The sequence below is a fragment of the Geospiza fortis genome, unplaced genomic scaffold (assembly GCF_000277835.1).
Source record: "Geospiza fortis unplaced genomic scaffold, GeoFor_1.0 scaffold878, whole genome shotgun sequence".
Lineage (NCBI taxonomy): Eukaryota > Metazoa > Chordata > Aves > Passeriformes > Thraupidae > Geospiza > Geospiza fortis.
This window is the reverse complement of record NW_005054471.1, coordinates 219,271-233,616: the sequence shown is the minus strand read 5'-3', so window position 1 is coordinate 233,616 and position 14,346 is coordinate 219,271. Positions and strand designations below refer to the sequence as shown.

The following is a 14,346-nucleotide window of genomic DNA, read 5'->3' as shown; positions in this document are numbered from 1 at the left end:
CTTGGCAGAAGAAAGAGATGGATACAGACAGGAGGCACAGAGGAGCAGCAGTGCAGAATTGATCACCTGATGATGCAGGGTCACAGTGCAGGCAAAAGTCAGCTGCTGAGTCCTCATATCATGAAAAAGGAATTAATTTTAATCTCTTCAAGGAAGATTTGGAAGAAAAGCAGTGCAGTAGAAGGATCTGCCTGTGTAAGCACATGAGGGGTGGCTTGGGAGAAAGCATTGAGCTGCTTTTGGGAGAATTTAGCAAGTATTTTAAATACATAATTGTGGGCTGATCAGAGGTGGGAGTCAATTACTGAAAGATGGTAGTGTGGATGGAGGCTGTGAAGAGCCTTGAGAGTGAAGACGTGGACCATACATTTCTCCTGATAAGGAAGGGGAGCAGTGCTCTGTGGAGATGATCTCTGCAGAAACGTAGGGCCAGTGCTTTAGTGGTGTAGGTGTGTGGGAAGGGTTGTGTTGTGGAGGTACAGGCATTATACAGGGAGAAACTGCATTTTCCCAGCATTGCCTGGGTACAAAAACATAGGAGACCTGGCAGGAGGAAGAAGCTCGGCAGCAGACCTTGCTTTGTGGAAGAGGAATATTAATTTCTCCAAGTGGGAGCAAAGAAGGCTGCAGTTCCTGTGTAGCTCATTTGATCTTGTTTGAGTCACGCTGTCAAACTCTTGGTGCTTTCTACTGTTGTCTCATAGGGGATGTAATGTAACATGTTGCCATTGCCTTTGTTTATATCCAAGGATGAACAGATTTGCTCGCCTTGGTTTTTCCCCTGCAAAGATGGAGTCTCAACTGTGATATGTTAAATGAAAAGGCCATGAGACATTGCTCTGTTTTTATTGCTTTGACAACAAAAAATGTTCAACAAATGGAAGTATTAATTAGAGCTGCAGAAAAATCTCTAGTGCCCCAATAGTCCCAGCCTCGAAGAACTCCTGCCTTGCTGCCAAAACCCTGTGTTGTGAAGATTTTGTGGCTCTATAGATGCTTCATCCTCAGCAACCTTGCATTCTGCAGACATGCTTCCCATGCCTGGTGTGGTTACAGTGGTGAATTCAGACCTAACTGCTTTTATTCCCCTTCCTTACAGAGCATGAGAAACACAGACTGTGTAAAAGTGCGGACTATATGAATTTACACTTCAAAGTGAAGTGGCTGTACAATGAATACGTTCGTGATCTGCCTGCCTTCAAGGGCAAAGTGCCTGAATATCCAGCGTGAGTATTTTAAGTCTCCTGTAGTAAATCCCCACTATCTATTTCCTTTTGTTACTTCGGTGGTAGGGTGGCCATTTGGATCTCCTGTGGCTGCCTTCAAGATACATAATTTCTTACCTCTCAGTTTTCTGTGTTTGTGTGCATGTTTTTCCCCTGTGGTGTTCTGTGCCACTGCCCCTCACCCAGCTCAATCCATTATCGTACAATATCTCCCAACATTTCCAAAGCTTAGCATGGCATGGACAGACTTAAAGCTACTCTGTGCCTGCAGTGTGGGCAGTTCTTGAATGGAAGATGTGTGCCTACAGATATGCTTTATGCATATATACTGTACATGGATATCATATGTACACACACACAACAGGATTTGTAAGTAAAGATAATGTTTTTTCTTAGTAAGACTGGGTGGCTTAGTTGGAAGCATCAGATAAGCTGTTGCTCTTGAGCTCTAAGCAGTTGTTTGCAGCTTCTAACTTTAAAAGAGCAACAACAGGTTTCAGACCTGGAGAAGTTGTATGAGACCAAAAGGTTGTGAGAAGGTGTATGAGACCAGAAGGTTGTCTGAACAATGTGGGGAAAATGGTGTAGCTAGAGCCCCACAGCTGCCTCAAGCAACAGCAGGTACCCTGGGTCTTAGCAGTGCTTTAACTGGTTTTCAGAAGCTTTCAGTGGTGTTTGCTCCACAACTCCTTTTATCCCGTGCTTCAGTGTTACTCCTTCACTGGGTTTTGGGGATTTAACATACACTCTCCTTTTCACCCCCTCCAAATCTTTCTTGCTTCAGTTTGAGCTTGTTATGGCCTATATATAGGCTGCACATAGAGAATAAATTGTTCCTGCTTTACAGTAGTAAAATGCTTTTCTCGTGCTTCTTTATGGTCTTCTGCTGGTTCTTGTTTGTTCCTGACGTTCCTTCTAAGTGGGGTTTACTCACCCTTTCAAGACAATTTTTGTCTGAACATAACAGTTGGCCTTAAATACTGATTTTTCATCTAGACCTTGCCATGCATTGCCTTGCAGGCAGTGCTGTTGCTTTCATGTGTCATGTGCTGTGTTGAAAGCAACCTTTTTTATTTTCTTTTATTGAGAGATATTGCTGACTAGTGGTGCTCCCAGTGGGCCACTGGCTGCTCTGCAGGCACCCTCAGCATTGTGCCCCACCACACTGCTGTTCCTACCCTGTATATGACTGTTCTGTGCTGTCTAAATGCAGCACTTTACCCCTCTTAACAAACACATTATTCCTGTACTGTGTTTCCAGTTTGGCACTTTGAATTCTCTTGCCATGCTGTTGTGCATGCAGTCCGTCAAGCCTGGTGCTAGCTGCATGCTAATCAGACTTGAGGCAGTTGGGCATAATTGCTCAGTGTGGGCTGTGGGCCTGATTAAGAAATCAGGTCAGCAAGAGACATAAGCTGCTCACTGAGCAGGGTGCTAGAGTGACAGTCTCAGAAGCCCCTTTCTCTTTGCTGTGCCTGTGAGTCAGGGCAGTCTCATGCAAGCCATCAGATACTCTTAATCTTTCTTTTTCTCCTGTGTAATCAGGATAATGATGCTCGATTTTGTTCTGCAGTCTGTTCTGCTCTGCTGGCCTTTGTGGTAGAGCTTCAGTGCTCATATGCATTTGCAGCCACTGGCTTTGTTACTTCACCCTCCTATTTCAGTACAATAGCCACATTGTCAGACATAGGTGATGTTTTTCTCAGCCGTAACCTTCACCTCTCACAAAGTATCCCCCTGATATGAATTGTCCTTTGATTTGTTTCATCACAAGTATTTTTAGCCTCAGAACTTCCTTAAACAAAAGAGTCCACACATCAGGTTTGCACATTGGTAAACTCCTTAGATGAAACTGTTATAAATTATCAAATCGGAAACCAAATTTATAAGAAAATTTAGCAATGATTTATTAGATCGTTAACAAAATAGAATCTCGAGAAAGAAAAGCCACCACAGCCAAGGCAGTGTCAACCCCGGATGTCGGCCCTGGGTGAACCTGGATCCGACCGACAAAGTGTCAGCGTCTCTCCAGAGGTTCACCCCAACTGCTTCATGCAGCGAACTTATATGCAGTTTATTCTGCCTGGGGCAGAAATGACCGAATGTTCTTTGTGTCTCTTCACATGTAGAACTGGGGCCATACATGTGCAGGAATAGACAAAAGTGAGTCCAGGTGTCTAGATGGATGTCTGGACGCTTCAGAAGAGTCTGCATTCACATGTAGCAGAGTGGCACCGGTGCTTGAGTGTGGTAGAGGCAATCTCCCAGGTGCAGGTCCCTCATGAGTGGCCCTGACATTCCAGGGAAGTCAGCAATCATGGCCCGGGAAGGTTCCATTCATACGTTAACAGACTTGATATTGTCTTAGACTCTGCTCCCAGCCGGGTGGTCAAAGACATAGCTTGGATTTTACAATATTTTATACATAAATAGCATTAATTATCTCTACCATATACTACAAAACTAAATTGCTGCTCTCCAGACAATGGTTGGGCTGTTGATGCCTCAGGTTTTAGCTTTTATATTTTTCAGATTCTATACTGCTTTAGTGTGTAGTTCTCAGCTTCATATTAGGGGATAGTAAGCTCTCTTCACAGAGTAGGGAGACAAAACAATTCCTTTTCTAGCTGGGGACCAAGGACAAATGATCCAAATCTTAGGCCCAAGAGCACAAACAATGGCAGAATGAAGAGAGAAAAACCAGAAGGGTGGGACTTCATAACCTAGAGTTATAACTGGACAATTAACTCCAATATGCTAATGGACCAGAACTTCTAAAAGTGAGAGACCTTGTGACAGGTCTTCCATTTTGTGACCATTTGGGTTCAGCTTGGGTGTAGCCCTGGCTGGGCTCTTGCACTGCCCAAGGTGTATCCATTGAGGCCTTTTAATAAATACCTACTTTATTCTTTAACTCCATCTAGCCTCTGTTCTAGGTCACCCTTTACAAGGCATCACTGTCTGTCTACTTGTCAGACAAAAGGCTATCCACAAACTCACTTTTCCAGTTTATAAACTCTGAGAAACCATGTTTCTAGTAGCCTTGAGATTTGATTGAACAAAGTGCAGGGTGCAAAGTATTGAAATTGAAGTTTTTATACTTCCTTTATTTTCAGAAGCTCGGAAGCATTTTCTGAAATGGAAGTAGCTATGTAACTAGCATTGTATCTTCAAAACTTCCTCTCTGCCAGCTAAAAGCTGTGAAGTGCCAACTCCTGAAAAAAACCAGCTTTTTAGCTGTGTAAATACGTGCTTTGTTTAAGTACTGTTCCTAGTGTGCAGGTAGCATTGTGGCTCTACTGGAGACTGCCTCCTCTCTGGTGGGGGAAGATATTCCTTCCTTTGAGATCCTGTTCACTTATTCTGGCTCTCTTCATCAAACACAGTATTTATTATTTTACTCATGGGAGCCCTGCCTGCCTTCTTGCCTCAGTTTTTGCTGAGGCACAGAGATTGTTCCTTAGATACCCACAGCAAATGAGCAAGATTAATTCACCTGCAGAGTGTGACCATGAGGGAGCCAGGCTCATGGCCAAGCTGAAATGGTAGCCTTTTGTGTTACCTCACTGTTGTGCAGCCAAGAGAGGTGAACTTGCATTTAGTCCTGAAGTGCTGCTGCCTTTCCCAGCAGGCGGGACCAAAGTCTATTCTGTGCAGACCTTGTTTGGAGTGTTTGACTGTGCCATCTGGAGCCAGGCTGTGCTGACCCCTGTGAGCACAGGATGTCTCTGAAGCAGCACTGTGAGCCACTGCTGTGTGTGCTGGTGTGTGAGTCATTACAGCGTTTGCTTCCTGACCAATAGCTGAAGCAGAGGAAGGAGAAGATGTTTGCCATATAACAACATTTTGAAGCTATTTCTGCATGAAAGCAGAATATTTTTATTCATTTCTGTGCTAGATAATTTTGCATATTGTTCTGGATATGTTGCCTTCATAGTCCTCAGAGTCTCCTGACTTGCTCAGCAGCCCAAGCTGATAGTAAAACATTATTGGTATTTGGCCAAAGATAGTTCTAGGTCTGTGTTACAGCTCAAAGCATAGTTTGGCCCTGAATGTATGCATGGACTGGAAGTATTTGCAAATTATTTGCATCTCTTAGGTTTTTGTGTCAGCTAAAGGACAAAATTGAGGCTGGCTTTGCAGATGTACTTAAAGAATTTCCTGGTCTAAATGGTTCATTCAGCATTCATAATTAACCTCTTCCTGAAGGTAATGATTTCTTTTATTAGAGGGGGAGCAAATACACCACTCCTACCCACCCAACAGTACTGTTTTCTCTGCCACCTTTGCTTAGACAATTTGGCAAGACAGGTATACCTAGGCACTTGATTTCGTGTAGCAACATATCGTATCCATAAAAATGGGCAGTGTTCTCAACAGCAAATGGCTCTTTCTTGTGAATGTGGTGCAATAACTAAGGCTGAATGACAATCAGGAAGTTGCTCTCCTTCTCAGAGTGAAAACTGTGACTTACGGCATGAGCAAGTTGACCTGCGAGATGTGAAGCAATCAGCAGCTCACAGCCTGGGAACTGTGAAACAGGTGGAAGATGTATAGTTGTTTCCTTGTGAAGTGCCTGAGTTCCTTTCTAAGGCTTAAGCTGTTTAAAATACACAATTGCAGTTTAAAAGAAAACGTTGAAAACTTGAGAAACTTGCAGCAGACTTCAACATATGCTGACTTTCAGGAGCCTGAAGTGCCATTCAAAAGGAATTCTTCCAGAATACAGGAAGTCCATATGTCTGTGACACTGTCTATTATATTGTCTATAATAAATAGGGCTACATAGACAGGTTGCTGTTGGCATTTTAACACTGTGTCAGTTACAATTTCCAATATTAGCATTGATGTGCTTTATATTTCAAAGTGTAGAGATTATTTAAGGCTATCTAGTATGCTCTGCCTGTGAATTTGCTCTTGATCTCCCTCTCATGTCTGGCACATGCTTTCACATTCTTTGCAAACTCAGCCCACAATTAGCACAATCTCTATGAACACAGCTGCCTGTGTAGAGAAGGCTGTACTCTGTAAAGCTCATATAATAATCTTTTGTTTGGACTGAATTACACGTGGACACATCTTTCTCTTGTTTGTGAATGCCGTTTAGTAATATTTGAAATGAAGATTTGCTTCAGCTGTGCTGTGTTGGCACTTGCATGCAACAACCTCTAGACAGACATTTAAATGAGCCTGTAAGTACTGTGTTACTGCTTAAACACAGGCAACAAAAACACACACACACACCCTTTTGTACTGTGTGTGTCCCTTGGAGCCAAGGACAGAGGGACCAGCTGTCAGATCCCATCACTGAAGCTGCTTCTCAGCTTGCCTATTTTCACACTACCTGTTTGGTACACCCAAATGAGCAGCAGAACACGTGCCTGTGGGTCTGGAGGTCTTCTTGTGCTCTCTGGCATGTTAATGGAAGGGAAAAACATGACAAAGTGCTTTGAGGTGAAGCAAAGTTAAAGGTGGCTCTTGGGACGGGGGGGTGAAGGGGATGGTACCAAGAAGAGAAACAACAGGAAGAAGGACAAAAACAGCTCCGAACCAGCCCAAGTGATGGTAAGAGGCCCTGTTAGCTTGTGTAGAGGTGCAAGTATATTTGAGAACTTGGACTGCACACATGTGCAGCAGCATTCAGACATCTCACAGCTTCCACAAGGCCTGCTGGGGTTGGGTGCTGTTCCTCCTGCTGTAACTTGCTGTCTTTGCTCCCCTGCAGGTGGTTTGAGCAGTTTGTGATGCAGTGGCTGGATGAAAATGAAGATGTTTCCTTAGATTTCCTGCACGGTGCTCTGGAGAGAGATAAAAAAGATGGGGTATGTAGGTCACTACTTGGTGCTGCATCATACAGTACACAGAACCAAATAAAACACTATAAATTCAGCTGTCTTATAAATGGAGGATGTGGTCCTTTTTGCTACCTAAACAACTGGGAAACTCATTTATTTTAGTACTTTACAGGTCACAGAGAACTTTTTAATAGCAAGGTGCATATCATTCATTTTTGTCTGTTCTGCTGCTGTTAATCTGTCAGCCAGTGGTTTGGTGCTCTCTCAGCTCTCTCTGTTAGGGAGAAGTAATTGAAATTGAAAATTGAGGCACTTAGCATGTACTTAGTCATGCAGTGAGAATGTGACCTTAATCCACTGACAGACTAATCTTACTCTTAATTTGCTGAGTATTGCCAATGCAGAGAAGAGCTTTCCTGTTATTCAGTGACTGTTGGCACTGTAGTCTGTGATACTCATGCAACATTCTGTTTAATAGCTAAATCTAAAAGAAAATTAAAATAGCTCTTTACTCTCTCCTTCCTTCCTCATTAGCTGGCAGGCAAACCATGGATTTCAGGCAAACCATTAAGGATCTCAACCTCATCATACATTTCCCTGGTGCTTGTCACGATCATAGTTAGTGAAGGACAGTAAATTTATAATCCAACCAAAAAAGGCTATTTATCTCGTCTAGATCTTCTTGAGAGTTTTTGACTAATTCGGAGGAAGATGTAGGTTTTGGTAAAGTTACTCTGCCTTCAGTATGGCAGATGATGAAAACACCCATGGGTGGGTTTATTTCAGATCTTTCCATTCAACAGTGGCTCTCTGTACTTCTGTTTTAGTTCCAGCAAACATCCGAGCACGCTCTGTTCTCTTGCTCAGTGGTGGATGTGTTCACCCAGCTCAACCAGAGCTTTGAGATCATTAAGAAGCTGGAGTGCCCAGACCCTGTCATTGTTGCCCACTACAACAGGAGGTTTGCAAAGGTAATACCCTCAGCATCCAGATGTTTATCTTTTCTTAATGGGGTGTAAGACAGTATGATTTTTTTTTCCTGCTTCCTGGAGTTCTTCTGTAGTGGTAGAGGACAAGTAACACTGTTCATGTCTTTTCTTCACAGACTATTGGGAAAGTGCTGATGCAGTATGCTGACATACTCTCCAAGAGCTTTGAGTCCTACTGTTCTAAGGAGAAACTGGTGAGTTATGCTGAGCTTCCCTTTTCCCCCAAAGAATCATGTAATTGTCCTGATGAAACCAGACTCACATTGCACCTGACTGTGGTGATGGTGTAAATATTTTCAGTGTTGTTTTTTATCATCATTTGGATGCATTTGAAGTTTGAATTCTGGCTTGGACCTAAAATAAAAACAGGTCCTGAAGATAATATGCAGGGTTTGGAGGCTGTTGGGTCCCCTTGAAATCAACTTCCACACTGCCTGTATTATGTGATTAAAAAAAACAAAAGTGGGCACGATTGCTCTGTAGGTCTGATACTGAGAGGGGTCTGTTCATCTAGGTATTCTGCAAATGGGAACTGACCATACCATTTCAAACTGGAAAAAAAATGATTTTTTTAAAAATTATTTTTTAAAATACATGTGAGTGCTGAAATCTCTGCATGCCATGCCTCCTATGTAACTCTCAGATCTGGTGGTACTTGGGAAAGGGTGTTGAGGCACAAAATCTCCCACTGGTGACAGTGTATTGGCATCCTGAGCAGTCATTTGCTTTTGTCCCTTCAGCCCTGCATCCTGATGAACAACATCCAACAACTGCGGGTGCAGCTGGAGAAGATGTTTGAAGCCATGGGTGGTAAAGAGGTAAGAGAGCTCAGAATCTGACTGTTATCCTCATTCCTCCTGCACTGTTTTTGCTGGGTTGTTTGCATCATATTGGTTCTTGAAGACTGCAGTCATGAGGAGAGCCTTGGGACACCTGGCACTGTAAGTGTGAGGGGACAGCCATGACTGAAGGCTTCCCAATGAAATCTGTAATAAAATCGTGAAGAAAACTTTTTGGAGCACAGAATAGCATAGAAAAGGAAAGAAAAGATTGGCTATTGTGTTCACATGGGCGTGGCTGGTGGAGGTCTCGGTACTGTGGGCGTTGAATCATTTTAGATGTCATATAAATGTGGGACAGTGCCTTTAGCATGAAATGTCCAGTATGTAATACATTACAGGCATGCAAATGAGTTCTCTGCTCGTGTTTTGAGGGATATTCAGATGTGTCCATTTGTTATGAGATGGTAATTTTGACAGAAATAATATTTTACTCCTCCAGGTCGCTGTTTTTGTTCTGCTGTAATATATGTATATTTTTTTTCTCTTCTTTTTTCATTGCTTTTCAAGATTCAGGAAGATGAAGAAAAGCCTGCTGATGCTGATGTTAGGAAAAATTATTTTCTAGTGCATTTTCTTTGGTTGTGTTGTGATAGAATCTGTGCTATGACCTGTACGCCAAGAGAAAAGTCAGCTTTGCTGATGGACAGCTCAGTTTTTGCCTGTATTGCTTTTCTAAATCTTGCTTATGCTCAGTGGCAGAATTCTGTGAAGTGGCAAAAATCTCAACAAATAGATTTACCCCATGAGGCAAGGAAAACTGCTGTCATTCTTTCACATGTCACCTCAATAATCCTGCATCAAGAACTAGCATTATATGCTTCCTGCTGTAATAGCAGCAGTAGCTAAATACTCATTTTTGGGAAAGAATAAACTTGTGATGAAATGTTTGCGAAGTGACCTATAAAAGTTTAATGCCTGTGCATATAATTTCCCTTATGGAATCAGTTTGCTACTATTTTCCGTAGTGGTAGCCATTAAGTAGGGTTTCCTATATTTAAAATTGAAAATATCCCTTGATACTGTATTAAATAAAGAGAGTAAAAAGGTCTTTCTTGAGGTTATTGGCTACTGTCTCTAAACTAAATCTCTTCTCTGCATTCTACCCTTTAAAACCTTCACAGGAGGTGTAAGTCAGGTAAAAAAGGGGTGATGAACCCACTGTTTCCCCTGTACTGTGGAATCAAAACACTGGAAGGGGAGAGAAACCCAGACAGTGAAGAGTAAAACAGGAAGAAATCTGGCAAACACAATAAGAAGCTGTGGGGTATTTTGGTTTGTTTTTTTTTTTCATTTTCTTTTCAAATGGTGCTTATTGCACTTCATAGGGCTGCCACTGATCACCAGAAATAAATTGTGTTGTGTTAGGTGCCTGCACTATCTGCTGTCCCCGGAGGTTTCCTGCTTGGTGACTGTGTAGTACATTGCTTCTTGACTCAAAAACTGCCAGGTTCTCTGTTTTTCTAAAGTGAACAAGGTCTTGTCCTAGTTTGCATAGTCTGTTGGCTGCAGATTGAACCTGACAATTGGGTAACAATAGGTGAGACAACAGTTTTGACAGTAGAACTGACTGGAAATGCATCTGTGGGTTCTATCCTCCTTCAGGAAGGACAGTTTTTAATTTCTGTGGCAGATTTGTTCTATGATCATTTGTCCATGACACAGTAGCTTGCACAAAAGTAAGCATTATCCTGACTGCTCTATCCAAAAAGACTTCCTTGGGAGAGTAAGAAACTACCATAGTGGCATGCCCTGGTGTTCAGCTGTTCAACTTCTTGTGTTCTCAAAGGTGTTCTTGACAGCCAGGTACCAAATATTCCATTGTTCCTGTGGCAGGTATGTTACTTGTGCCATGTGTGCAGCCAGATCTTCGGACTGGTTTCAGTTACTGTGTGCTTGTGGCTTCATCTGCTTCTGGTTCCCAGATCCATCTCGATCTGCAGCTGTAGCTGTAGCACTGCACAGTTCTGGAAAGCTCTGAAATGCTGCTGCTATGTGGTGGTCTTTGCCAGTGGGTCCAGAACACACACCTAGGGAAATTCGGGTCACTTACTCCATTTTGCAGTGAGGGAAATGAAGGGACAGGGCTCACCTGTGGTCACCCTGCAGTGTAGTGGCATAACATGGAACAGAAGTGCTTGCTCAATCCTATTTATTGAGATTGGGCCCTGGATATAGTGGCTTTCTTTACTCTCTCCTCCACCCACTGCCCCCATTGAGTTATGGTGCCTTTTCCCTCATTTTTCTTACACTTTTCTAAACTGTAGTACTCAAAACAGGGCAAAAATTGCCCAGCATCTCTGAGTTTAATGTCAACATCTTATGGTCTGTGAACATTACTACTCAGAAACAGTAAGGACAGCAGCAGAGCTTTAGATAACTATCTTTGGAGGGATTCCCTTGGGTCAAGGCAAATATATATAGACGTAAACACACATGCATACACAGAGAAGAGTACCTTAAATAAATTTTAGGAATTAGGATTAATGCTTTTCTTTCCCTTCTGAGCTATATTGATCTCATGGGATCAAAACAGTTTCATCATGACTCAGGAGCATTCTCAGACATCCCAAAGGCATGTGTTGGAAACTCAGTGTTTATGAAGTGGCAGATAGCATTAAAAGCGTAATGAATAGTGTGAAACTAGGGGGTGTGTCCTGGATATCTTCTGAAACCTTTTATTTCTCTGAACCATCTCCAATACAGCAGCAGAGCCGAGATTATAATTTAGGTCTCTGCTGGGATGGGCTACACACATTCAGTGGTAGTGTTTGCCTGAACTTGGCCCCATTTATTTAACTATTCATACTTTACCTAATAAAACCTAATGTGACTTGCATTTTCTACCCACCTCTGTGGTTTTCCATCAGACTTCAGCCTACAGTCCATAATTTTGCTTAGCTTTTCATGAGTAATGAACTCATGACAGTGAAATGAAAAGGTGCTGTACTGCATTGCACACTGCTGGAGTCTAGATGTAGTGTGAAAGACTAGTTTAAAACATTTCTACACCTTTTTTCCCCAAGAGAAGCATGTGAGGTGAGTATAAGAGACAAGCACTGCCTAAGGAACCCAAGGAATTAGCTGCTGAGCAGCAGCATATTGTCATCATACAATTTTCATGCCTTTGGTTTCAAACTAATCTTCACAATTAAAGCTTCAGGAAACTCTCCTCTTAATGCTTTGCCGGGGTGAGCCCACATTTTAAATCCTAAGTTCACCACCTGAATAACAAATTGCAGGACAGCTTAGAAACAGCCAAGACTTATATAGAAATATGCTTAAAGGATTTGTGATATCTAGTGTTTGCTCCTCTTTAGCATCCCACATGCCATAGCTAAGGCTGCCCTAGTGTTTGAGAAGTTGGCAGCTATTGTTTGGATTCAGTACTCCATGTTTCTTACTCTTGAATCCTGTAGGAAAGTGGGGAGGTGCCTGAAAATTCAGTGCATGTCCTTAAAGGGGGGTTGAATCTGCTGAGTTCCCAGGGGCTGGTGGAGGGAGGCAGACCAAAAATCAGCAGCTTCAAATTGGAGGCAGATGAACTCCATAACTTGCTAAAGCTAAAATATGTTAGCAGGGCATAATTCTTCAGCTGCTGCTATGCCAGATCAGACCTGATGTTTTCATAAAGTCTCTGCCTTTTATAGATGGGAATTGATTAACATCTTTAGCTTTCTAGGAGGTCAGAGTCATGTCTCTCCACTTACACCACTTATAGAGAAGCCTTCCAGATCTGGCCACTTGTGCTTCACCAGTGTGTGTGGAAACCAAAGAAGAACTAATTCCATCTCCTGGAAAATTTGGAAGCCCATCACTGCAAATTCTTAGGCTCAGGGGTTCTTTTTCGTGCATGAGGAAAGGATGAGAAGATCATCCTAAATTCCAGTTGATAGCACTTCGGTATAAATGCCGCCATTCACATGAGCAGAGGACTTGAGGTTCCAGCTCTAAATGGGTTCAGATGAGACTTTGAGGCCCAGATTCTCTCAAAAGCCAAGTCCCAAATATTTTCAGAAAATTAATGGAGACTTGATTTCTTCCCTGAAGTTTAATGTGGAATTAGCTTTTTCCTCTTTGCACCTCAGTTTTCAGCATCACCCATTTAGCCTCAGACACAGAACTGTAGCTATGCCAGCCATTACTTCTACTGGAATTGAAACATTTGCTCAGAGATCAGAAGCTACCTCAGTGTGGCTACTGGCCCATGTTTTGCACAGAGAACTTTTCATTCTTCCTCTGAATTATCTCTAATATACCCACAGAATGGAGATCATAAGCCTTCTGAGAGAAGTGGTGTGGATGTGACATGTGGCAGTGACCCAGCTGCCTAATCCTGTTTTCTGCTGTACCAGCCAGATTTATCATGCAGTCCAAGTACATTTCCTGCTATCAGTGATAGCTGATATGCTTAAAATTCATTGACTGAGCAGCAACAGCAACACCGTTGTGGATTCATTTAAGCACTCTTATCAATGCTTCACCACATTGGCCAAGTTTGCAGTTAATACCACATGCTACAGTACTCAGTAACTGACATGTGATTTATGTGTGGGAAACAGCAGTACACACCTACCAGCACCTTCCTAATGAACTCATATCATACTCGGATAATTCCCCAGACTTTGCTTTTGAGCCAAAGCAGGCCAGTGCCTAAGCAATAACCATCAGTAATGTGTTATGTGCAGTCCTTGTTCCCCAGTAGCAGTTGCTGAGAAAACAACAGCTTTTCTAGCATGACAGGGGACTTTGTGGATGCTGAACCAGAATGCTTACTACCAGGGTTTGGCTTCCTGAGGATGAGGCTGGGCACCTCAAAGTTAGATGTGGGCAGCTGTCTTGCCAGTTGTACCCAGAGAGCTGTATGTGAGCTCATGTTCTGGAGGACTGAGAGTTCTTTACCACAGATAATGGAGCTCGTCCCCTTGGCAAAGCATTGTGTCAGCTGTCTCTTCTTGCAATACTGGGACAACAATGCATTTGCTATGAGGAAGATCAGTTTGCAGTGAAATACAACAGTGAGGGGAAAGCTTAGACATAGCCAGGGAGCTCTCCAGGCCACCTCACAGTAAAATAAATCATTGATTGTGCAGTTCATGAACCAGGGCAACAAGTTGTTGATCCTGATCTCAAACATCATCTAGGCTCTGCATCTGATAGCTTATAAAGAAGTAGAAGTGAATAGTGAAGAATAATTTTCTTGTCTTGTGCCAAATTCTTCTGGCTTTTTTTTTTCCCTGACTGGAAAAGCAGTTAATTGAAATGTTTTGATGAATCATGAACTGGTCCTGCCTCAAATCTGTCAGAAATGGCTGAAATCAGAGGGCAATTCAGTGCCATTAATAGTAGAGCAAATCAGGCAGCTTGTGACTCATTGTGCCTTCACGCAGTAGGAGGGAAGGATTAATGTAAGGGCAAGAGAAACCACCACCACCAAATGCTGTTTTTATTTTGTTACCTACAAGCTTGGCTAGAATGAATGCTGATTGTCATGACA

General features: G+C 42.6%; 1 protein-coding gene across 5 annotated transcripts in view; it reads left to right on the top strand.

The window, feature by feature from the left end:
- UNC13B (unc-13 homolog B) overlaps window positions 1-14,346 on the top strand; it is a 180,911-nt gene that overhangs the window by 137,703 nt on the left and 28,862 nt on the right. For all 5 annotated transcript variants that reach the window (XM_031062858.1, XM_031062855.1, XM_031062859.1 and 2 more), the window contains 5 exons: window positions 1,100-1,226; window positions 6,952-7,048; window positions 7,849-7,992; window positions 8,127-8,204; window positions 8,751-8,828. In XM_031062858.1, the coding sequence (XP_030918718.1) occupies window positions 1,100-1,226; window positions 6,952-7,048; window positions 7,849-7,992; window positions 8,127-8,204; window positions 8,751-8,828 (524 nt within the window). The remainder of the gene's footprint in view (window positions 1-1,099; window positions 1,227-6,951; window positions 7,049-7,848; window positions 7,993-8,126; window positions 8,205-8,750; window positions 8,829-14,346) is intronic.